Source organism: Caretta caretta, chromosome 2 (assembly GCF_965140235.1).
Source record: "Caretta caretta isolate rCarCar2 chromosome 2, rCarCar1.hap1, whole genome shotgun sequence".
NCBI classification, from domain to species: domain Eukaryota; kingdom Metazoa; phylum Chordata; order Testudines; family Cheloniidae; genus Caretta; species Caretta caretta.
The window spans coordinates 140,768,917-140,795,746 of record NC_134207.1 but is presented as its reverse complement, the minus strand read 5'-3'; the positions used below and the strand labels follow the sequence as shown (position 1 = coordinate 140,795,746).

At 40.4% G+C, this 26,830-nt stretch overlaps 1 protein-coding gene across 10 annotated transcripts in view; it reads right to left on the bottom strand.

Annotated features, from left to right (window-relative positions):
* CTNND2 (catenin delta 2) overlaps nucleotides 1-26,830 on the bottom strand; it is a 1,183,649-nt gene that overhangs the window by 119,328 nt on the left and 1,037,491 nt on the right. For all 10 annotated transcript variants that reach the window (XM_048839596.2, XM_048839594.2, XM_048839597.2 and 7 more), the window contains 2 exons: nucleotides 17,166-17,283; nucleotides 12,798-12,983 (listed from right to left, as the gene is read on the bottom strand). In XM_048839596.2, the coding sequence (XP_048695553.2) occupies nucleotides 12,798-12,983; nucleotides 17,166-17,283 (304 nt within the window). The remainder of the gene's footprint in view (nucleotides 1-12,797; nucleotides 12,984-17,165; nucleotides 17,284-26,830) is intronic.

Sequence of the window (26,830 nt, the reverse complement as noted above, 5' to 3'; positions counted from 1 at the left end):
GTGGGGGGGGGGATGTGAGAAAACCTGGATTTATGCAGGAAATAGCCCGACTTGATTATGTAAAGAGTTGTCACTTTGGATGGGCTAGCACCAGCAGGAGAGTGAATTTGTGTGGGGGGGTGGAGGGTGAGAAAACCTGGATTTGTGCTGGAAATGGCCCACCTGTTGATCACTTTAGATAAGCTATTACCAGCAGGACAGTGGGGTGGGAGGAGGTATTGTTTCATATTCTCTGTGTATATATAAAGTCTGCTGCAGTTTCCACGGTATGCATCTGATGAAGTGAGCTGTAGCTCACGAAAGCTCATGCTCGAATAAATTGGTTAGTCTCTAAGGTGCCACAAGTACTCCTTTTCTTTTTGCGAATACAGACTAACACGGCTGTTCCTCTGAAAAAAATCTGGACTATTTCAAACACTTCTGTAGTTCTGATTGATTGATATGACTTTTGTTGGCCAGCTGCTTGTAGGGTCTTGAGCTTCATGAGTTTAAGAGAGATTTCCTTTAAGTTAAGCAAGAATTTTGTGCATTGTTGCTTTTCCTTCCATCTCAGAAGTAACTCAAAGGCCTGCTAAGATTAGGACATTCATGACTAACGAACAGCAGGCACAATGCCCTCTGCTGAGGTAAGGAGAGTCACAAACGAATATTAATATCCTTAATAGCAGATCTTTAAGGTAATGCATCCTTTTATTTGAATCTTTCATACTGAGCTCAGACTAATGACTCAACCCAGTAATAGTCTGCATGTATTTATCTACCTGTGTATATACCTGGGACTCATCACCATAGCATCTGACTGCTGTCAGCAACATTACACACTGGCAGGACCACATGAATGGGCACAGCCCTCTCTGATAAGTTGGACTGCTGATGCATCATCATACAGAGAACTTGACAGTGCTGGCCCATTCCACAAGTCCTCAAAATATTTGTTCCTTTGGGAAACCCTATCCACACTGTCTTAGGAATGCTGTTTAAATATGGTTTTATTGGATTCCTTAGCCAGCAAAGATGAAGCTTTTGTTTTCTTGAAGTAGTAGCTAACCTCCCTAGAGTAGTAGAATTTACAACCTATCCACCTAGCATGCGAAAGCATGAAGTGTCAGGCTATTGGTAATGGTATTTAACTTGAAATGTTGTTGTTTTAGCTCCAGGCTCCTGACAGAAGGTAAAATAGAAGGTCAGTCTCATTTCAAAAGTGCCACTTGTAATCAAAATAAAGATTCCGGGACAGATTCTGATGTCACACTGGTAATCATAAATAATAGTGAAACAGGAGTAAGAAAAGTTTAAAACCAGTGTAAATGAGATCAAAATCTGGTACATCTTTCCTTAGTAAGGAACGGAAAAGATAAATGAAGCCGTGCCAAATTCTCGTGTGTGTGATTGGTGGTATAACAAGTGTAAGTAGAGTATAATGTGTATTATTAGCAGCTATCTTGTTTTTACCATTATTTTTCTTAATCACTTCTTGTCATATTTATTTTGTTCCCTCTAGACCTGGAAGAATGAATAGGGTGGCTATAGAGATCATGCTACTGTAAGTGGCATAATTATCACAATCAGGGATATTTGGTTCCATCTGAAAAGTGACAAGATGTGATGTGGAGAAGTTAATGGCTACAGTGCAGTGGTCTGATGTTGAAGTCTCTATGGTTCTGTAGTTCGATGGGTGTTAACTGAGTAGCAGGTGACCATAAATAAGGACCACAAAGGGGAATGTAAGAAAGAATTGTGGAGGAAAGAATAATAGCAATGCTTGGTGATGCAAGCAGAAGTTAATCTCACTTATCTTTATTGCAGTTTTTATTAAATTAAAGTTTTGTTTTTAATTTTTCAAAAAATGATACCAAGAGTTTGGCTGGCTGTGCTGTTGTGAATCTTCAGCAGATTTGATTTTGCTGGGTATTGGGATTCTGAGGCAGACTGTAAACTGGATCTTACTCCAGCTTTGGTAAAGTTTTGGTAAAGATTTAAGGGAAATTAGGACTGAGCCCAGTGCTGGTTCTTTTTATCAAAGTAGAGGTAGTGATTCTGAATTAAGCTGACAGCTGTTTGCAGAAACTTCTGTAAGTAAGAAGTTGAACTGAAATGTGTCTTTGTTTTGCTCATTTTTTAAAAAAAGATAAAGCAACACTAATTTTGTATGATCTCTAGGTTGAGAATAAGCTGCAACTGGTATAAACAACTGATGGTATTAATGAATAACAATACCCAATCAGTTTTTAAAAGCACCATAAAAAGAAAGGCATATTTTATGTTATAGTTTTCAAAGCTGTTCTTTTCCTTATGAAGTTTTACATACTCCTACTGAGATCAAATATATCTACTAAATTAGTCAAAATTGTTTTTAATCACAAGAGAGGAAAAGTAAATGCCCCAAAATTATCCATGTCTTTAATTTTTTAAAAACACATAAAGCTATGAATTCAGCCTCATCCATAATTGAAACTGATTTTTTTGGACTATTGCCAATTTCCAGTATTTCTGTTATCAACTGTGAATTTTAGCACTGTTTGAACATAGCAGTTATTTTTATAAAATTGCCTTTAGCTTTTATCCTTCCTCAACAAGTATATATTTAAATGTGAATCACAATCATGCGGAAAAGAGGGAAAGGAAACCATCATGTTAGTGGAGAATTAAATCACTAAGGCCTTTTATAAGATCCAAGTAATTAATTGGAGCCTGAAGAGACATAATGTGGGTTTGGATTCAAGAATTTTTCAGAAAGGAATGAACATTCTCATGTGAACAGCCCATTAGAAACAATCTACAGTTCATGCCAACTCTGTCTGATGAGAAGATAAGGTTGCTGAGTAATTACTATATTTATATTGTGCTCTATTGTTTGATGCTATTTTCTTTCAGGTTTCACAGGTTATAAAATACTGTGGGTTCAAGGGATTAGGGCCTGAATGCACAAAAGGAGTTATGGGGTATAATGCTCAGAATCACAATTCCCAACTTTTAGACACCTAGAAAATCACTGGGATTCACAAGAATGAGTTAGGCACCCAAGTTCCTGTACAATGAGTGGGGAGAGACAGGCACCTTAGACCATGATTCATAAATGCCAGCATACTGGGCAAGGAGCCATCAATGAGAGGAGTGTGTGTTGTCTCTCCCTTAATGAGTAATTTGGTCTGAGAGAGCAAGAGTGCACAAGTATGCGAATAAGTCTATAGCCTGGCGGTTATAAACTCACATCCCACATGGGATATGGGAAACCCAGGATCCAAACCCACTGCACCAATTAATCTTTAATTATTTATCCAGAGTGTAACAGCTTTAACAGGACAGATTGAGGGAGCCCCACATATGAATATCCCTTAGTCCCAATGGTTAGAGCACTCACTCACTCAAAAGTTATGAGGGAGATTGTCCTCCTTCTCCTTTGCTCCCTCCCCAAGCTGTTCTGTGTAAACTTGCCTGAGTACATCAACAGCTAGGATTATCTACAGAGCCATATTATAAAATAGTTAGGAGCTTAAAAGCTTTTTTGATACATTCAGAGAGACGAAGTAGCTCAGAACAGGAACACCTGGGAAGTACATGTTCTAGTATAAAGGACAGAGCATTACTGTAGTTGGAGGCTGGGTTATTGCAATTGAAAACAGATGAAAAAAGGCATAGTAAAAAAAAAATCAAACCATGCAGAAAAAAGTTTAAACAGATTATTGTAATTGAATTATATATATAAAAATGGAGCTATTGTGTATGCTGGGTGAGGGTGTAGGGCTGAGGGGACAAATTATAGAATTCTTCTGTGGCACTGTGGAGAATGTGAATAAAGTAGGATATGAATGAGGCTGGGCACATCCAGAAGTCTAAGTTTCACCTCACTTCAAAACTACTTGCTTACAAAATCAGACATAAAAAATACACTATTACTGAAAAATCGCTTACTCTCTCATTTTTACCATCTTTTTATAAAATAAACCAATTGGATGTAAATATTATAGTTACATTTCAGTGTATAGTATATAGAGCAGTATAAAGAAGTCATTGTCTGTATGAAATTTTAGTTTGAACTGACTTCGTTAGTGCTTTTTATGTAGCCTGTTGTAAAACTAGGCAACTATCTAGATGAGTTGATGTACCCCCTGGAAAACCTCTGTGTACCCCCCAGGGTACACGTACCCCTGGTTGAGAACCACCGTATTATGTAAGGTTAGACAAACACCTGTCAAGGATGGTCTAGATAACACTTAGTCTTGGAATGAGTGCAGGGGACTGGACTAGGTGACCTCTCGAGGTCCCTTCCATTCTATGATTCTATAACAAGACTGACAGGGAGGATACAGCTGAGCTGTCACCTTTATTTTTTTGTAAAGTAATTGGGATTAAAAATTGCTGTAAAATGTACTTTGAGCTTGGGATAGTGTTAGCCCTGTCAACAGGTAAAAACTAGGTTTTATACAGTCCCCTAGTAGGTAAGATCTCTCACTTTCCAAAACAGCTCAGATGGTTAGTGTAGGAGGGTGTATGGAAAGAAATTTACCAGGCTGATTAACACTCTTGTTTATAGTTCTCTATCACATCTGCTGTCATCCACTAACATTCTATTTAAATCAATGACATGTTAAGACATGTTTGGTACAGTCAACAGCGGTCAAGGGGATTATGGAATGGTATTAATGAGTGCTGAATGAGGCTCACTCTGTCCTCCCTACTCTTGCTTTGCCAGAAGGATGGAACGACACATGAGATTCTGAGAATAGGTATTTAATGCCAGGGTAAGGAGTGTTGTCAAGGTTAAAAGCAGAAAAAAGTTGTGACACATTATTAGAAATATTAAATACCAATCTATCTAAGGTATTTCAGGGTGCCCCTATCGCCTAAGTGCCTATCTAAGTGCTGAAGCAAGTATAATCTATTCTCTCACTGTATAACAGTCTAGTGAGTATAATTTTATTTTTATAAAAAGGATATTAAACACTTCAGTTTGATGGACAAGAGCAGTTCTGCAAAGGCCTTCGCCCTGCTGTGTGTTGATAATGAATGATTATAGAAATAGAAAAAGTATATCTGAGGGCAAGCAGAATAATATAGGTATTAAGGGATCCAGCCAAAAGAGTTAGATTAACTCTATGCGCCTGAAGAAAAAAAGAAGATTTAGAGGGAACAGCTATGGTATAAAGAATTCTGAAAAGAATGTAATGGTAATCAATGCTGCAACATTGTTTGTGCTAGTGTGAAATGCAGGAACAAGATGATACAATCTTAACATAGGAGAAAATGTTCATAGAATTTTATTTATTGTTTAGAGATTCATCAATAAATGGAATAGGCAAAGATAGCAACACAAATAAACAGGTTTACAAATTAGGTACACTGTGAGACACACATACCCAAACACTATTATTGTGCTCTAATATTATCCTTTCCAAGACATATCTGTCACCATATTTAAATTCACTAAAGGGTTAGTAGGGTAAAGGTAAGTATCAAAGGTCTTGTTCTACACACTAAATGAAACATTCATCAATTCATGTGAGGAGATCATTAGTTCACCCATGGGCTTCTCTAAAGCTTTGCTCAAGTTTTGAAGAATTCTATTATCATGAAATTTACAAATCACTCTTCCCCGGGATGGAAAAAAAGGTTGCCCAGGACATCACATGGGAATCAATTTGTAAAAACTGACATAAAGCCATGCTTGCGATTTAGCAGGAGGCACTCTCCTTTTTGACTCAGTAATGACCAATATCCCAGCATGGTGACAGTGGCCAGTGTCAGTGGAACTATGATTCAGAAAAAGTGATACAATATAAAACTGCGGTCCTGACTGCTTAGTATTTTCACAAGAATAACAGTGTTAGACCTTCTATCCCATCCATATTCTAATCCATGTAATTTATTTTCCTAAACCTTTCTGCATACTGTTGAAGGTACAAAATGGAGTCTACATCTCAACAGAGGATGATACGAATGCTGTATTTATATTTATACAGCAGGCCAAAACCTCAGCTATTCTAAATTGGCAGAGCTTCACGGCAATCAATGTTTTCTAAATGCATTAAAATCAACGTAGCTTCACCAATTTACAACACCCGAGGATCTGTTTCTGTCTGTAAAATATTTGAGATTCTTCAGGATGAACAGTATTATATATGATAAATACAGAAAAAAAATAATAGACTTCTGGGGGGTCTGTATGAATGAAGGGTTAGCCACGAATTCCTAGTTTAGGAGTTGAACGTTGCATTCTAATTCAATATATATGTAACTTCTCCCTAGCTTGCAGTCAGTTCTTTGATCTGACATATAATGTTGCCTTGATATAACCTAGTCTGTCGTGAAAACTATGTAGGCTACGGGGTGCTGTGAATTAGGTAGGATGTGTCATGAAAAAAAATCAAAACACATAGTTGCAGTTTACAGTTATTCCTTTATTTCTTAACTTAAAAATGACACTGATTAGAAATGCACTTTTATAGAACATGTGTCAAATTCACTGGTGACGCGAGTGGGCACAAGTACATTGAGGTTGATGGGGTTGTACCCCTCTGTGATCCCATTAATTCAGGAAGTACATAGGTGTTACAAATCTGTATGACACATGTATAACAAAAGTCCTACTGAAAAAACACTGACATGCTTTCTAATGAACGTATGTACAAAAGAGATAGTGAATCACACTGTGTGTGGGATTTCCAAAATTGCTAAGGTGATTTAGGAATACAAATCCTACACATTTTCACTCAGACTTGTGTTCCTAAGTCACTTAGGTGGTTTTGAAATTCCCACCACATATCTTCTGAGATATGCAATCTCCTAATGACATATTTAATCATATCCCAAATAGTAATCAATGCAGCAGACTATAATATTTCTTTAGGAGCTGCTCCAGGCTATTGTGTCAATGATTCATAAGGCATGGGTCAGTTGAAGTTTTTTGAACCATGCCTTTTAATGCAGGTCATGCACTGAACGTCTTTGGGCCTCTAAGCATTTTTAATGTGTTCTGAAGTATCCTTAAAGAACCTTGTGTCTTGTGAGTTTTCTAGTGAGATCTCTGCAGATCTAGTGTTCAAGCTGAACCACATGGAGTCCCTTGAAATTAAAACTAATAAAATTTCAGTTAGGGTCTGTGACAGAGTGCACCTTCAGCTACCAAGAAGCACTGCCTAACCTGTTTTTGTGGTGTCTCAGGCACAAACACACATAGTCTGTTTCTTTCCCACCAAATGTACCTTTAATCCTCTGTTTTCAATAAGGAAAAGACAGAGGAAAGGTACCCAGCAGGAGGTTCTTCACACAGATTTTCTCCTTCACCCAGTTCACTCTGAGTGCCCTCTTTACTTCCTATTCCTCCCAATTATATATCCTCCCTGTTATGTAGCCAGCTGTCTCATTAGCCCAACTATTGCCACCTAATGTCAGTAATCCTCACCAGCAACAGGTTGATTTATTCCAATTACGCCTGCAGCCTTCTCTGTGCCGCAGCAACCTCACATACCTCCACCCTTATTTCAATTGAGACCTTTCCTTGCCTCCATGGGAGGTCCTCTTCAGCATCCAAGTCCTATCCTTTTTATGGATTTGGGGTACTACTAGAGCTTCCTGGCCCCTTTCAGACTGGCCTTCCATGGGCTATCAGTGAGGGTCTCCTGCCTTCTATTCACAAACGTACACTCAGAGAGTGGGAATTTCTCCCACAGTTCCATCTCAGCCCACAGGTCATCACAGCAATCACATTCCATGGCCCTCTCCTCTAGCTTCTTTTGCTCCTGGCTTGTATCTACTTGAGTAAGTTGTCCTTTCAGAGCCTCAATATCGTGATACCTCTCATCCCCTGACTTCTCTTGCCATAGGCTTGAGACTATTTGGGTTCACCCGCCAAGGTCTCATTATCAGGACTCTTGTCTCACTCCTCAGTAGGTCTTTCTTCCAAGGCTTTGCCCATGGCTTGCTCCTCCGGTGAGTCAGAGGACCTTCTGCCCTCCTTCTCCACTAGATGGTTTTGATCTATCACTCCTGGATCTGTTGCCTCCTTCTCAAGTATTTCTTCCTCACTCCAAGATCTCGATTCTCTCTGCAGTTGTTGTGATATGTCTAGGGTCATTAAACAGTGCCCCTGGAGAGTTACCCGGAGAACCTTCCATCAAGATTTCTTTACGTAGACCTCATCATTGGGGTCTCTCTCTGTGTCCTCTGCTCTTTTTACATAAGGGAAATAAGAGTCTAATCAGTTCCTATTATCACTGCATAGGGCAACGACTTTACCACATCCACTCTCTGACACTTAAACTTTCCTTCTATTTCCAACTGCCACAGAGTAAGTCTTCTTTTCCCCATGTACACAGTGGATTGCTATCATCACCCCCTTCTGTTGCCACTGCAATCTAACCGATGTACTCTGTATGAGGCAGCATGCGGCTGTCAAATCTACCATGCCCTTTGTGGTTCTCCAGCCTACTTTGATGGGAAATGTCTTTATCCCAGGCCCACATTTTACACCAGTGCACCCACAGAACTCCACAAACCCATAGTCCATGTATGGTCAGTCTTCGTTTTTGTATATCCTTTGCAGCCACATTGGTAACAAACCACTGAGTTAGTGCTAGGGGCACTCTTGTTTGCTTCTTGTATTTCCTTTCCGGGCTTCGATTAATGGGATTCCTCAACAGTCTTTCCCCCCCTCCCTTGATGTAGGGGGATGGAGCTCTTTTCATGGAAGAGCTGCTTCCACATACTCCTCTGTTAATTTTACAGTGTCCTCTAGCAATTCTGGCTGATGGCTTTGAACCCAAACTCTTGCAGCCTTGGGGAGGCTTTGTGTAAACTGCTCAAGAATAATTGAGTATTATGGTCCCTGTGTCCTGCTTATCTGGCTTCAACCACAGATTGGCCCAGCCCAGATAATTTTTGCACAAAAGCATAGGGATGATCCTGCAGTTCCATCTGGCAGCTCTAAATTTGTGACACTATTTCTTCATTGACAGGCCCATCCTGTCCAGAATAGCAGCCTTCAGCATGGCATAGTCTTTGGCGTGGTACTCATAAGCCACCTGAGCCTCGCCGGTCAGGTAAGGGGCAAGTCACAGTGCCGAAGTACCCGTGTCCCATCCAGCACGGATAGCTACCCACTCAGAAGTTAACAAAAAGGCACCAGGATCATCCCTGGGGCCTTCTTACATAGCCTCAGGCCCACTGTCCAATTTCCAGTTCCCTCATAGGAACTCACCCACCAGTGCAGTGCAGGAGCTGCTGCTGTAACTGAGACTGCTCTTGGATAAAGCCCTGCAATGCTCATTCCTGCTCTACCTGCCAACCCAGAAGCATTTGCCTCTCTGCCTGCTAGCTCTTCTCTATCTCTTTTTGTTGTTCCACTACCAGTGCAGCATCTCCTCCGTTATGTCTGGATCTCCCAGCTCTCATACAGGTCACCCCTCAAGCCACCGTCTCTCGACTGAGAGAGTTACAATCCCAGGGCATGCCACAGGGCACCTCTTCAGTTACCCAGTGAGCAGCAATGCCTCGCCTGTGTTTGTGGTCTCTCAGTCACACCTTTAATCCTGTTCCTAAACAGGACAGGACATAGCACAGGTGCCCGGAAGGAGGCCATTCACACAGCTTCGCTATTCCAGTCAGCTCCCCCTTGGAGCTCCCCCTTTACTTCCTGTTCCACCCAATTATATATCCTCCCCGTTATCGACTCAATTGCCTCAGGAGCTCAACAATTGCCAACCAGTGTCAGTAACCCCCACCAGCAACAGGATGATTGAGTCCAATTAAACCTACGGTCTTCTCTGTGCTGCAGCAACCTCAGTGATCAGGGAGCTACTGCTAGCACTGTGTCACAGGGTCTGACAAGGATTCAGAGTTTTTCTTCTTTGAAAATAATGAAAATTAAAGGAAACTAAATGTGCAAACCCTTGTTAAAATGATAAAGGGTTTGTGTAAACCTTCTAGAGCCAGAAACTTCAGAATTAAGGCTTTTCATTTCATCCTTAATTACTGTGTTTAGATAGTTCAGGAATCTTAGCAGTGCAAGTGCAATAAGACTTCACCTACTGTCAAAGATTAGGAACAAGGATGATGGGTTCATTCTAGGTGGAATATGAGGCAGCTATAAAACGTATATGACATAAGGCAACTATTTTGCCTTCGTCATTTTGTAACACTTTCTTTCATTATATTTCAGAGGAACAGCCGTGTTAGTCTGTATTCGCAAAAAGAAAAGGAGGACTTGTGGCACCTTAGAGACTAACCAATTTATTTGAGCATGAGCTTTCGTGAGCTACAGCTCACTTGATGAAGTGAGCTGTAGCTCACGAAAGCTCATGCTCAAATAAATTGGTTAGTCTCTAAGGTGCCACAAGTCCTCCTTTTCTTTTTTCATTATATTGTAGCATATAAAATCCCTGACAAAAGTCAATACAAAATAAAAGCTGTTTGACTATTGGAATATTTAATTACATCAGCATGGGTGAAATTAGAATCTTACCAGTAGTTTAACTTTGTTTTTAATATGTTTTTCAAGGCTTGTATTTTACTCCAAACTTGACTCATTAAACAACAGCAATTTAGACTGTTAATATCCCTGTGTTATTTCCCATTAATACAATTTACCTTTATATTCGCAAGTATATTTTCTATACCTCTAGATCATTTACTTGTATAACCTCAGGTATAGTCAATGGTGTACTGTTCTACAAAGATCCTTTTGAAACATAAATAAATGGTTGTACGGGAAAACAAGTCTGAAAAGAAGTGGAAAAAGTTCCCTTCTGCCATCACTAAAAACTTCACATTCCACTACCCAATAGTAACACTAAGCAATAGTAATATTACAAAGGCCTTCATGGTGTTCTGCCATCCCTTCTCAGACTTAGGCTATCAGGGTTGGAAGGGACCTCAGGAGATCATCTAGTCCAACCCCCTGCTCAAAGCAGGACCAATCCCTAATTTTTGCCCCAGATCCCTAAGGGGCAATCCCCTCAAGGATTGAACTCACAACCCTGGGTTTAGCAAGCTAATGCTCAAACCTTGAGTTGTAATCTACTTCTCAGTGAAATACAGTAAAGAACAAAAGTAGGAGATAACAAATACATTTAAAATGTAACTTAGCTAAAAAATAAAATGGAGCAACTTAAATATTTGGGCAAGTTGAATTACTTGAGTTAAATTTCACAGTCTACAGATGTTTGCTAGCTACACTGAAATATGATCTGGAGAATCTTTTCCATTTGTTCCCCTTCTTAGTCACAATACTTTTTGGTTTTCTCTCAACATCTAGAGGTAATCTTTCAGCAGACAGTGCAAGTATGTCAATGCTCAACTACTTCCAATAGCTAAATCTTCATTGTGACATATTTGGAACTGCCCTGTGGTAATTTATGAATATACTGAATTAACTCAACAGGAGTTTGTCTCGAAAAAACAGGCAGGAAGGAAACAAACAGCTCAAGATAAGCCTCCGCTGAGCAAACACATGAGAGTTGCTAAGCTACAATGCCAGAACCATTGTCTCTGCAGACTCTGGTTCCATCTTCCTCTGAGCCTGAAGGATGGGTTTTGATCAGAAGAGAGAAAGCCTGGGAACACAGCAGAACAAGGGAACTATAGCATGGTTTAAAAGGGACTCTCTTTCTACAGAAGGGTGGTAGTTGTTGTGGGGAACCAGATTCAGACTCAGCACCTCCCTGAAGGTATCTGAAGAAGTTAGCAATGCCCAGGTTACCACCTGAAGATGGTATGTCTTTAGATAAGATAGACATGTGTGTATGCTGTTTGTTGTTTTAAAATCCCTTTTCTCTAAAAGCTTTGTCTTTACAAATAAAATACACACGACTTTTGTTTTAAGAAGGCTGTGTGATCACTGTACATAATTGGTCACAGACTCCTGAAGGGAAGAACTACAGGTGCCCAAACTTGGTTGGACCTGCAGGATAAGAACAGTTGATACATGGTGTACTGTGGCCAGGCGCTGGGCTAGGAGTGGGAGAATTGTATGATTCCATCCTAGGATAGGTGAAGGGAAAAGACTTGACACCTGGTGGGGAGCACTCAGAGAGTCCATAAAGCGGACAGAAAGGCAGTTACCCTTGTAATCGTGACACTTATGGACAATGCTGACCATTTATTCCTGAATCATAACTCATTTTAGCTCACATAAATACAGATGGAATACTATAATCAAATGGACAAATCTCTCTTAAGAAAAGCCTTGTACACTCAGAGACAATACTATAAACTTATGGAGTCAATCCTCGCCCTCAGCTAAAAGTTTTAGGGTTGGGAATGGCAGAAAACGATGTGTTCTGCCTGCCTCTCCAGTCCCTGCTGTCCGCTTCAGCAACTCTTTCAACATCCCACTATGTGAAAACAGAAGCAATTATACAATCATTGGAAGCTGTTTGGTAGTACTATTACAGGTACTGTACTGTTTTATTTAGCCAATTCTGTTTAGCCAAATGCAGCTAGATCTTGGAGGAACTGTTTTGTGATAGTTGTGCTGCAGTCCTTTGTGGGATAAATGAATGTCTCTACAGCCAACCGGACATCCAAGCAAATAAACACATATGGGCCTGATTTTAATTGGCACTGTGGCCCCTTTACACAAGCAATGCAAAGGGGCCATAAAGTGAGCATAAATTATGTTTGTATTTTAGGAGTTTTCACCCTTAATTATAAATGGCTTACCATTAATTACCAAGCAATTTATAATTATTAAGGTGATCCTGCTACACATTTTTTATCACATGCTCACAAACACGATATATTAACTCTGCCTATCTCACTGATAGGCACTTACTCTCATTGCTGAAAGTAACTTCCATTACCTGATCTTGGGATTTCTTTTTCTTCTTCTTCTTGCCCCAACAACCTGAACTCTCTGTATCTTTGCCATTAGCATCACCACACAGTAACCCATCAAGTTCATCTGTTCCCATCTGTTGTCCCTGAGACGTTTCTGCAGCGAGCCTGTATGAGAGGTTCCTCAAAATGCATACACAGTTTTCAACGGTCTAAAAAGGAGGAGAAAAAGAGAAAAAGGCTAAAAAACCTCTCCTTTTTTAGGTGTGTATATTGAATGGAGGAACGTAATCCATCTTTGCACATATATTTGTACAAAGATATTCTTTTCTGTTTGTTTCTAAGCACTCCCTAGACAATCACTGTTTGAAAGGTTTAGAAAACTTGGCAGGATCATAAAGCCTCTTTTTAGTGAGGAATAGAGCTCTGGATAATGTTTCTAAAAGACTTTGTGACTGTGGTTCTGAATTTCATGCTGAATTCAACACGAGAGAGTAGCAGAGGCAAAAATATGGCAAACAAGATCCACACAAGCACAGAACGCACACTGATTACAGCCCCACCTAGTAAAAAGAAAAATGATGCTATTATTTCTCACAGCATTTATTTCTTGTGTCAATTCTATACGAAGCAGGAGTGAGAAAACCTTAAGTGGTCCTGAGTTTTTGTTTGCAAGAGTACCCATAATTTAATATGCTCATAAATGATCTACCCCACTGGAAGTCTGCAAAGTTTTTCCTGCTTCCATTCAAGTTGAAAATACCTTAGGAATAGCCCCCCTCTCTTGGTATTTTGGCCTTTCTGTGTATGATCCTAGTTGGAATCTGGAAGTGGAGTGGGGCCCATTATAGAAAAAAATGATGGGGAAAATTTAACAGAACTTCAAATCTCAAAAACGAATTTGATTTGGACTTTGGTTGAAGGCTAGTTCTTATTTTCTCTAATTTGGTTTGCCAATGTCTAGTCAGAAAAATATGTCCTTCATTTCTTGGGGGACTGAAAACATGGTTAACCTGCTTACCTTTCAAAGGAAAACTGAAATGCTCTTTAAATAAATCAGTACATACAAAATCCTAAATCTTGGCTCCACCCTCCCATGGAGTACATGGGGGGTGGTATAAACAGTGTAAGTAGGGATACAATTAGTACTACTAGCAGCTACTTTGTGCCATTATTGAACGGCAGACTATAACCAGTACTTTTCTTAATCAGTTCTTTGCAGACGATGCATACCAATTGAGTAGCATGGGGCCCAGTTCCATGGGGGTTTGTTACGCACTGTCATACATGGAGGTTTGGGGGCAGGAGTGGGGCTGAAGTTCTGCAGGTCCCCTGGACCTTCCTTTACTAAGAGGTAGGCTCTAGAACTGCAGAATTTACTGTCAACCTTTGGCTGGTAATATAGGATTCAGAATAGCTCTACTCCTGCTTAGTGGCCTTTGGAAGGAAGGACTCCACTTCAATTGCTCTGGTGGATATATTATTTATTATTAAAATGGCACTATACAGGTACTGCACAGCTGCTGGTTTTCTCGATGCTAGTGGATGGGCTTCTTCACTAATCACTTCCATAAAAACGTTTACTAATGGTAAATTGATTGTAGATTACCACAAGCATGCATACAAGATAGCATGGAGCATAGATTCTTTCACAGATTCCATATTTCTCTACTGAATCTATAGGAAAAGTCCACGCACTTTGCTCAGATTAGCAATCTGAAAATCCAAAAGGTACACCTACAAGCACTTCACAGCATGCATGAACTGTGAAATGTACTTGAAACTAATGTTAGATACAACTGGCATTTCTGTGTTAGTGCTTGCAACCACTGTCTTGAAATGTGAAATAATCAATAACATGTCACAGAATTTAAAACACTTCCCTTCCCCGTAATACTGATTTCACAATCACAAATTTTTTAATTGGCAATTATTTGGAGTTCTTTTAATTATTAAGTAGAACTATTAAGTAGTACCTTTCATCTCTGAAGAATTGTATTAATCTCCTAGTTACTGTACATATAAAACGAAACAAGTATTTTGTAGGGCTGTCAAGCAATTAAAAAATTAATCGTGATTAATCATGCTGTTAAACAATAATACAATACCATTTATTTAAATATTTTTGGATGTTTTCTACATTTTCAAATATATTGATTTAAGTTACAACATAGAAGACAAAGTGTACAGTGCTCACTTTATATTGATTTTTGATTACAAATATTTGCACTGTAAAAAACAAAAAATAGTATTTTTCAGTTCCCCCATTATAAGTACTGTAGTGCAATCTCTTTATCATGAAAGTTGAACTTACAAATGTAGAATTATGTACAAAAAACCCTGCATTCAGAAATAAAACAATGTAAACTTTGGAGCCTAGAAGTCCACTCAGTCCTACTTCTTGTTCAGCCGATCGCTCAGACAAACAAATTTGTTTACATTTGCAGGAGATAATGCTGCCCACTTCTTGTTTACAGTGTCACCTGAAAATGAGAAGAGGTGTTCACACGGCACTGTTGTAGCCAGCATCGCAAGATATTTACATGCCAGATGCGCTAAAGATTCCTATGTCCCTCCATGCTTCAACCACCATTCCAGAGGATATGTATCCATGCTGATGATGGATTCTGCTCGATAACAATCCAAAGCAGTGTGGATCAATACAAGTTCATTTTCATCATCTGCGTCAGATGCTACCAGCAGAAGGCTGACTTTCTTTTTTGGTGGTTCGGGTTCTGTTGTTTCTGAATCAGAGCGTTGCTCTTTTAAGACTTCTGAAAGCATTCTCCATACCTCATACCTCTCAGATTTTGGAAGGAAGATTCTTAAACCTTGGGTCAAGTGCTGTATCTATCTTTAGAAATTTCACATTGGTACCTTCTTTGCCTTTTGTCAAATCTGCAGTGAAAGTGTTCTTAAAATGAACAACATGTGCTGGGTCATCAACTGAGATTGCTATAATATGAAATATATGGCAGAATGGGGGTAAAACAGAGCAGGAGATGTACAATTCTCCCACAATGAATTCAGTAACAAATTTAATTAACGCATTATTTTTCTAATGAGCGTCGTTAGCATGGAAGCATGTCCTCTGGAATGGTGGCTGAAGCATGAAGGGGCGTATGAATGTTTAGCATATCTGGCATGTAAATACCTTGCAATACTGGCTACAAAAGTGTCATGCAAAAGCCTGTTCTCACTTTCAGGTAACATTGTAATTAAGAAGCAGGCAGCATTATCTCCTATAAATGTAAACAAGCTTGTTTGTCTGAGCAATTGGCTGAGCAAGAAGTAGGACTGAGCAGACTTGTAGGCTTTAAAGTTTTACACTGTTTTGTTTTTGAGTGCAGTTATATAACAAAAACAAAAACTACATTTGTAAGTTGCACTTTCATGATAAAGAGATTATAGTACAGTACTTGTATGAGGTGAATTGAAAATACTATTTCTTTTGTTCATCATTTTTACAGTGCAAACATTTGTAATAAAAATAGTAATATAATGTGAGCACTATACACTTTGTATTCTGTGTTGTAATTGAAATCAATATATTTGAAAATGTAGACAAATATCCAAAAATATTTAATAAATTGCAATTGGTATTCTATTGTTTAACAAAAAAAGAACAGGAGTACTTGTGGCACCTTAGAGACTAACCAATTTATTTGAGCATAAGCTTTCGTGAGCTACAGCTCACTTCATCGGATGCATTGTTTAACGGTGAGATTAAAACTGTGATTAATCACAATTAATTTTTTTGATTTAATTGCTTGAGTTAACTGCAATTAATCGACAGCCCTAGTATTTTGGTGCCAGCCTACAGTGGCTGGTATTAAAAAAAAATACCATTCACAAATATTTATCACATAGGTGTATCCACAGTTCCACTTTCTATTTAGAATATGAAGTAAAATTGGTAACTGTGTAGTATCTGTTTGCAAATGTTGATTTGTAATGGCAGCCACTGTACTTCCTCACGGTCCACCTCATAAAAACCACTGCATAGCTGTTAGGGTAGCTCATAAACACATGGCACAGCACCTCAGAAATAAATTTGCAGAGCTGCGTGTGGAAGTTTTCACAGAGCTTCATGCATTGGTGCCTTTCTCAAGCCAAAGTTTCATTTATTTTTTCCTAATAATTTAAAAAAAGAGGAGAGAGAGAGAGAGAGAGAGAGAGAGAGAAAGAGAACACACTATACAGTACATATACAAATATAATTCCAGAGCAGTCATATACAGTATATGGAAACACTGCTCAATAGAAAGAAAGTCAAAGAGATTAAGGGCCAAATTCTGCCCTGCTCATGTACCCAGTGCAATCCCCATATATATTTTTAAATCTCCTTTTTTATTCCTTGCTTTTCCACTTCTACAAAGACAAAGATGACAAACCTTGCTATCAATTTCACTGCTCCCAAGAGCAGACTGAATCACGTATAACAATGCATCAGTAAGTCCATCACACTCCCTCATTCTTCTGCGGGCCTCCTCTCCAGCAGAGCTGACATTCCTACAAGACAACAGTAAGGAGAGTCAATGTTTTCCCAACTTTGTCATTCGATTTCTGTAGCAAAATATTCTCATCATTAACACTCATTTAAAAGAGGTTTTTTTCCTCTTGTACTTCCTATATCATTGTTTCAGATGAGCAAGTAATGAGAATGGTTGTGAACGAGGTAAGGAAACATAACATAGAGGGGAACAAATTAGAAACAGTTGGTCATCTTAGATGATTTTAGAGCTGGAAGGATGCCAATCTTAGGTACATTCTGGACCATTCCTGGACTGAAAGAATCTAAGGCTACTAGAATTTGTGGAGGGATTGTTCCTTTCTCTTAGGAGTGAGATTTTATTTTATTTTTTTCAGGAAAACGTTTTCAACCTCCTCCTCAACCCTACACCCTTTTTTTCAAACTTTGAAAAGTGTAGAGGGTTTTCAAAAGTGTAAAGAAATCTGTTGGGGTTGGAAAGAGCATCTTCAATAGTGTGGGCTCTTCACCCTCCTGAATAGTGTAACCTAGAATAAAAATATTATCAAAGCGCAATGTGAAACAGTTGGTATTCCTCAGAAATGGTAATCTGTTGCTTTCATCCACTCTTTTTATTTTTCATTTTGCACAAGTGTTTGCTTCTCTCTGTCTCTCATTTTCAGAGAACATTACTGCATCAATCTTGTTCACTAAAAATTGTTCTACATAGAGATATTTAAAACCAACTCATTATAATATTTTTTTGTTTATTTTGTGCTTTTGCCTGAAGGCTTCTGAACCCATTTTACACAAAGATAACTAAAACTACGCAATGGCACTATGGCTTAATACTCAAACAAATATTATTATTAATATATGTGTGTGTATACAAAATACATACTTGACAATATCAGCTGACAAAAATCACATTCAGATTTCCACAAATGTGTGTAAGCGATCACAGAATAATAGAAATACATGGCTGTAAGGGACCTTGACAGTTCACCTCATCCATCCCCCCACATTGAGGCAGGAGCAAGTAAACCTAGACCATCCCGACAAATATTTTGTCTAGCCTGTTCTTAAAAAACTCCAGCGACGGATATTCTACAACATCCCTAGGTAAGCTATTCCAGTACTTAACTACCCTTATAGTTAGGAAGTTTTTCCTAATATCTAACCTAAAACTCCCTTGCTAAAGATTAGGCCAGTACTTCTTGTGCTACCTTCAGTGGACATGGAGAACAGTTGATCACTGTCCTCTTTATAATAGCCCTTAACATATTTGAAAACTTATTAGGTTCCTACTCAGACTTCTTTTCTCAAGGCTAAATATGGCCACTTTTTTTAACCTTTCCTCATAGGTCAGGTTTTCTAAACCTTTTATAATTTTTGTTGCTTTCCTCTGGGCTGTCTCCAATTTGTCCACATTTTTCTAATGCGTGATGCGCAAAACTTGACACAGTACTCCAGCTGAGGCCTCACCAGTGCCAAGTAGAGTGGAACAATTACCTCCTGTGTCTCACAGTTGACACTTCTGTTTAATGCACCCAGAATGGGATTTTTTTTTTTTTTAACTGCATCATACTGCGATGGTGCAGAGCCTTTCAGCTCTTCTTGCTTGGTGTGGGCAAGGGTCCCAATGTTGTGGTGGTTTATGACAACTCCTTTTTCACTACTCCCCATAACCACTGCCTGCACCAAGGGAGAGGAGATGGAAAATCCTACACGATCCCTATGTACTTTCATTCTGTATTATAGAAATGGAGAGCGAGTTGCTTGCTCTTCTCCTTGTGTAAAGCTGTAAAGTGCTCTCTCCCTCCAAACCCTTTTCAATCCACTTTATCTTCCATCCTATTATAAAACAGGGGAAGAGGAGACAAAACTTCCAGAGAGGAGAGAATGGATTTAAATAGGAGAGATTGAGAGGATGGGAGAGACTGAGGGATAGATCCCCGTTATCATCTTTCCCAGCTTTGCCCATTCTTTCATCCTCTCTCTCTTCTGAAAGTCAGTTCGGCCCTCCTACAGCACCAATTCATTCTCTCATTGAAACATTAAATCTGTACCCATTGATAATCCCTCCAAAACAGCCTTGTAATTAATTGTGCTCCCCAACAAGCATAACTTCCCATTTATATGCACCCCATACAGTCCCAATTGATTCTGCTGTCACAGTGACAAGAAGCCATTTTTAACTTGATAGCATACATAGCTCCTCCCCATTTAATACATTCATGATGCCAATGAATAGTCACTGGGCCAGGGAAAGAGTGAAAGAATGACTCAAAAGGCTGGGGAAGACCCAAATTCAAGTGAGCTCCAATGACTATTTAATCTATAAAGAATGGAACAGCTTCAACAGAAAAGACTGAGAGAGCCTATGCTACCATATCACAATGGCTAAGACACCCTACTAATATGAGAGACCCATGTTAAAATCCCTTCTCTACATCAGGAAGAAGGTAGAATTGAACCTGTGTCTCCTACACCCCAGGAGAACACCCTCACCAGTGGGTTATAAGGGAGGCCCTTATTTGCCCCATTTTTGTGACTCTATTTCTTTGCTTTTCTAAAAATCACTGAACTCAAAATTAAATTTCAGGTCAGTTCAAAACAAAACTTTTTGTTTCGATCCAACACAAATGTGTATTTTTTACTTTTTTTGATTTGCTAAAATATTTTGAAAAATTGAATGTTCAGTATGACCTGAATTTTTTTTCCTGACTTTTTGGAATTGCCAGTGAACCAAAAAATCCATTAATTGCCCTACTCTGTTCATAATCCCCTAACATCTCTGTGACAGCTTTAGTAATTGCATACATGTATAATGGGTAAGAGGGTTCTGAGCTAATATTATGTGTAACACCATTACATGCCTTCTTTCTCCTGCACCTTAATACATCCACAAACAGTTGCAAACAGTATTTGGAATGTTTTTGTATAACTTCTTAAACAAGGCTATTGGGCAGCAAACCCCACTTTGTTGCTGCTACATATAGTTCAATGCAAGGTTTCCAGCAAAAACATACATTTGTGTACTTCAGTACACACAATCAAACACATTGCCCTCTGATCTTCTCATAGAGATGATTTCTAATTCTCTCTAGTGTGGCCTCAGAATATAGGCATGTCATGTGGACTCTCCAGAGCCTGAGGAGAATGGGGCAGCCCCTCAGTTCCCTTCCAAACACTCCAGAAGCTCCTCAGCAAAACAACAGTTGGAAGACCGTTACAGTCAACAGCAATTCTAGTCCCTAAGCTAAGAGCTGACTGCCTCCTTGGTTTCTAACAAGATAGGGAATCTGTAGCCTGTATCCAGTGTTATAGGTATTGGACTGCAGCCCGTGCAGCAGATGTATCTCTTGGCCCTTCATGGAATGGCTGCTGAGCCTACAGAGTTATCTCAATCTCCTGTTATTTATCACCTTTCCTCCCTAAGCTCCAATTGGCTCAGCAATCAGATGGGGAATGTGTGGAACCGGCAATACTGCTTGCCCTCATTGGAAACCCTCTGCCAGATTCAGAAACAGCTACTGAACATGTCCAGTAACTACCACACCCTTCCTCTAGATATCTCTGGGCCCCTCTACCTAAGTTGTCCTTCCTTACTCTCTGCGGAGGGGCAGACACAAAAAGAATTCAACTAAAATACATCCTCCTCACGGTTTCTTCCCCTTTCTTGGGCTCAAAAAAGATAAATAATTGCTGCAGTATCAGCAGGTCAGTTACACTAGGAAAAGTGACAGTAGGAAAATATTTATATATTTTAATGTTTCATTTTTTAAATTTATTTAGATTTAAACTAATTAAAAAGATGCCTATCCAAGCCTAGCACATCAATAATAATGCAGTAAAATCCCAGCAGCATTAAAGTAATCATCTTAATAGGAACTCAGTCAGCCACCTAAAAAGCCTCATTTTTCACTCCTTTATTTTTGTGGGAAGCATGTCAGCCATCTCCAAAAACCCTACTCAGACAGATGTCTTTTGTAACATGCCTGGAACATCACCAAACTTGGACCATTTTGGACCAAATGGGGCAAAATAACAAGCAGTTTCTTCACGCCAGGAAGTGCTTAGACCAGCTACTGAGCTGAAACAGTTTCAATTTACCAGACCAGGGCGGCTCCATCAGTCCAGGCAAATGAGGCACAGCCTAACCAAAGAATTCAGAAGCTAATTCTCAATCCCCAAAGCCACATTTTATATATGTGTAAGTATGCATATATATATTATTAGGATAGTTAAGCATATATATATTAAAAAGTTAACATAACTAAGCACACAAGAAGAGCTTGTAATCTGTCAGGTTATTCACTCTCTCCTCTCCATAAGTGTAAACATAATGCCAGAATGTAATGCTGCTGGAGGTGAGGCTCAAACTGGGGTCTACGTAATGGAGCCTCATGAAGCTATCTTGTTACCATGGCAATTCACCACAACCAGGAGCCACTTTATGAGGGCCATGGAAACCATGGCTTGGTGAGGCTGCTGCAGCAGTTAAGGATGGCTCTGACAGTGGCGCTGCAGGGGCCTTTCTCCCACCACTGATACAGTGAAGTTGGAGGGGGCTCCCTGCACAGCCAAGTAGCCCAAGAAGACAAAGGGCACTAGGTGTGTTGAACGCTGCAGTTGTTGTGGCCTGGTACATACAGACTCCTGGCCAGGACTGCAATGAGGAGGACAAGCCCTGGCCACGGGGGAGACCATCCCGTTGCTGAACAGTTCTTGCCTGGAGACAGCTCCCATATTGCTGGCTGGCGACAGTGAGTGAGGGAGTGGGGTCATGATAGTGGAGCAGCGTCCTGCATGGCCAGTGACACTGGATCCCTGCAGGCACAAGATGTGGGGAAGGCTGCAGTCTTGGAGGGGCAGAGCAGAAACCCCCATCCAGGACGGCAAGTAAGAGGACATCCACTTTGTAAATGATCCCTGATGCCTCTGCCTAGGGTTGGGGAATTTGCAAATCCTCCCTCCCTGCCCTATGCTTGAGAGGAATCACTCTGTGGGTCCCAGCATGCTAGTACCCTCCCCTGGCAGGGGTAGCCAGTGGCAGTGAGTGAGGACTCAGTTACTGGGTTCAGGATGAGCTGGGAGAGCAGGAGCAAAGGGTGCTGGAGCTGGCAAGTCAGGTGAGTGCAGAGTGGGCCCAGGGGTAGAGGGGAGCAATCCCCCAAAATGTCCTGGGGAATGGGACCCCAGACTGATCCCCCACTCTGGGAGCAGGGGAGGCTCAGCCCAATCCAGTCCCCAGTGTGCCCTAGGGAAGTGCCCACTTGATCTCACCATTAAAAATGTATGACTTATTTTCAGTCTGAGTTTGTCTAGCTTCAACTTCCAGCCACTGGATCGTGTTATGCCTTTCACTGGGGGACTGAAAAGCCCATTGTTAAATATTTGTTCCCCATGTAAGTACTTATAGACTGTAATCAAGTCATCACTTAACCTTTTTTTTGTTAAGCTAAATTAATTAAGCTCCTTGAGTCTGTCACTATTTTTTCTAATCCTTTAATTATTTTTGTGGCTCTTCTCTGAACCCTCTCCAATTTATCAATACCCTCCATTTAATTTTTGACTCCAGAACTGGATACAAGATTCCAGCACAAGTGCCAAAACAGAGGTCAAATAATCTCTCTAATCCTACTCATGATTCCCCTGTTTATGCACCCCAGGATTGCATTTGCTCTTTTGGTCACAGAGTCACAATGGGAGCTCATGTTCAGCTAATTAACCACCCCACACCATGAAATCTTTTTTCAGAGGCACTGCTCCCCCATTCTGTAAGTGTGGCCTATACTCTTTATTCCCAGATGTATACATTTACATTTAGCCGTATTAAAACACATATTGTTTGCTTGTGCTCAGTTTACCAAGTAATCTAGATCACTCTGAATCAGTGAACTATCCTCTTCATTATTTACCACTTCCCCAATTTTTTGGTCACTTGCAAACTTTACCAGTGATGATTTTATGTCTTCTTCCATGTCACTGATAAATTTGCTAAACAGCATAGGGCAAAGAACCAGTGCCTGCTGGAACCCATTGTAAACAGACCCACTCCATGACAATTCCCCATTTATGTAAGGTTATTTGAGGACCACCAACCAGGCCCACAGGTTACCTCACAAGCCTAGCAAAGCAAACAATCATTGCTTGTTGTAGCAGAGAAAAACCACTTCTAACTTCAAGTTCAAATACAAGGAACAGGTCTATGTCAGCATAGGTACAGAATGCCACACTAACCCCAGAGATCTGTTGAGGATAAAATAGGCCAATGAATTGGCTACATGCACACAAACAAAGGCAAAGACTTAAGTCTCAGTACACTGTTTTTATAGCCAAGATGACACCCTATCTTTTATCAACACCTCCTTCTCTGATTTGTTATTTGATAAAAATTAATAATAATAATAATAATTACCATATATGAAATTCCACATTACACACTAGATTATGTGCCTTGTGAGAGATCAATTAAAAATTAATAACTCACTGGTCAACAATATCATGATGAAATGTTGTGGCAGAATACATCCCTGTATTCACACCCTACACGCTACTGTAATAATCTTTGTACAACGTATGCCTTGTAAGGTATCATTTGAAAACTTATAATTTGCTGGTCAGTATTGTCCTGATAAAATATGTGTGGCAACATTGTACGTGAAGTTATAAGATTTCCCTGTAGGATGTCGTTAAACCTCACAGCCCTGCTAAGGCAAAAGTCAGGTCTGTCCTAAACAAAGCAAGGAATGTGTGATTGCCTTAATTTTTATTTAAGCAGTAAAGTGAGTCATCAAGTAGGGAGGGAAAACAAAGAAAGTTCAAACAGGTGAAAAAAAGCAGCAGGGAATATCCTTCCATATAGACTCTGGCTCCTGGGTGTCAGCTGGAAATGTTTTTCAAGACAGGGACTGAAACTATAAAAAGGAGGGACAAACATCCTAAGGTATGCTTTTCCTGCCCACCTCATTCTCTGCACCTGAGAAGACAAAACGAAATTGCCATTGGATTTTTGGGGAGGGGTCCTCACCTGATTGTTCGGTCACTAAGCTGCTGGAGCTTATGGTAGGAAACTTTGCTTTGCAAATAAGGCAGTTTTTAAGTAAATGCTAGCAAGTGTTTTATCTTTATTTTACTTGTAACCATTTCTGACTTTTAATTCACACTCACTTAAAACTGTTTATTAACTACAAAGAGATAGATGTTATCAAATCTACTGTATTTAAATTGAAGTGTTTGGGTAACTACTTAAAGTAATAAGCTGATTGGTATATTATTCCCTTAAAGGAATAATGAACTTTGTACTGTCCAGGAGAGGGCTGGGAAGTATAGGACATGTAGTTCTGTGGGAAGATCCAGGGCCGAAGTTGTGTTCGGGTCACCCTGCAGTATAACCAAGGCTGATGGGGGCCAGGATGTAGGTGGCAGGCTGCAGTTACACACAGACACGCAGGATGTGGCTTGCATACTGAGCGTCCCAGGTGGGAGCTACCATAGCAAGGCATCATGAAGCATCCAACGTTGAAGGGCAGGGATGACACAGCCCCCCTCCCACTAGTCTGGATTGTGCCCCAGTATGTCACAAATGTATGTAGCAACATTATATGTAAAGTCACAAAATCCCCCTGTATGATGTTATGAGCACATGTTCAAAACCACACAGCCCTGACTAGACAAAAGTTATTAAACAGATCTATCGTAAACAAAGGAATGTGTGTTAAACTCAATTTACATATAAGTAGTAAACAGGGTCCTCAAGACAGCAGCAAGAAGAGCTGACAGGCAATAAAGGAAATTTTCATTTCAGCAAACCCAGATTAGAAGAAAGGATATGGAGCTCCTTCACTACCATACTCTGTGTAGCCTTCTTTACTGCTTGAGTAAACTTTGCTTTGAGGGGTAACTCTCAGATGAATCCACTTCAAAGGTTAACTGGACTACAAAAGAAAGGAACAGAAAACCCCAAGTGTGCTCTCTCTCTCTCTCTCTTGTTTACCGAAGACAACAAACGAACCAGCCCTTTGACTTAAGAATTTGGTCAGCCCTGTTGCTGGGAATAGGTGGTAAGGATTTTATCTTGAACGAAGTGTAGCTTGTTAAGTTTTAGCTACTAGGAAGTACCCATGTCTGACTTGAATATTTTATATTTCTAGTATCAGAGGGGTAGCCGTGTTAGTCTGGATCTGTAAAAGCAGCAAAGAGTCCTGTGGCACCTTATAGACTAACAGACATATTGGAGCATAAGCTTTCGTAGGTGAACACCCACTTTGTGGGATGCATCTGACGAAGTGGGTGTTCACTCACGAAAGCTTATGCTCCAATATGTCTGTTAGTCTATAAGGTGCCACAGGACTCTTTGCTGCTTTTATGTTTCTAGTCACTTAAAATCTATCTCTTTGTAGTTAAATATACTATTTTTACTCTAAACTAATCCAGTGTTGTGTTTAAACTGAACTGTTTGGTAACTCCACTTAAATTAGCAAACTATTGAATATTGACCTTTTATGGGGCAATGGATCTTTAATAACTGAACTAATGAGGAGAGGGCTGGGCAGTGCAGAACTCTCATTTTTGGGGAAATTTGCGACTGTGAGTGTGGGAACTACAGGTTGGGAACTACAACAGCAAAGCATGGTGAGGAACTAGGACCAGCCTTAGGGGTCAGCGAGGGAGGCTACTGCCCAGGGCGCTGCACTCGGTGGGGGGGCGCCGTGTGCAGCTCAGAGTTGTGCTGTGTGGTATCTCTCACCTGTCCTGCTGAGAGCCAGCTGGGCTTATGGAGGCAGCCAGGCAGGTGAGCAGCAGAGTTTGGAGAGGGTGGACTGATGATCTGAGCTTCAGAGGGGGCAGCTGAAAGACCAGCCAGATAACTCTCTGGAACAGGGGTTTCCCCCTCACTCCTGCCCCCTCTCTCCTGCCGTGGAGCCGCTCCTGGCCAAACTGCTCAGGACTGGGAGCCTGCCTCCTGTCTACTGCGCAAAGCGTGGGGGGCTGATGTCAGGGTGTCCCTCTGCCTATGTACCCATCTCCACTAAATGGGGTAGTGAGACAGGGAGGAGCCTGTCTGTGCTGCTGCCTCTGGGTAAGGAGTGGGTGCTGCAGGTGGCTGTTGCTGTCTGAACAAGTGTTGAAACTGGTGAGTGCTCTGCTTAAAGAGACAACACACTGAGACACACAGGCACACACACACTCCCCCAAAACACACACACACACACACAATCCTCCCAACACACTCTCTCTCTCTCTTTCTCTCTCCCTCTTCTCACACACACTTGGATTCATAGAATCATAGAAAATCAGGGTTGGAAGGGACCTCAGCAGGTCATCTAGTCCAACCCCTTGCTCAAAGCAGGAACAATCCCCAATTAAATCATCCCAGCCAGGGCTTTGTCAAGCCTGACCTTAAAAACTTCTAAGGAAGGAGATTCCACCACCTCCCTAGGTAACGCATTCCAGTGTTTCACCATCCTCCTACTGAAAAAGTTTTTCCTAATATCCAACCTAAATCTCCCCCACTGCAACTTGAGACCATTACTCCTTGTTCTGTCATCTGCTACCACCGAGAACAGTCTAGAGCCATCC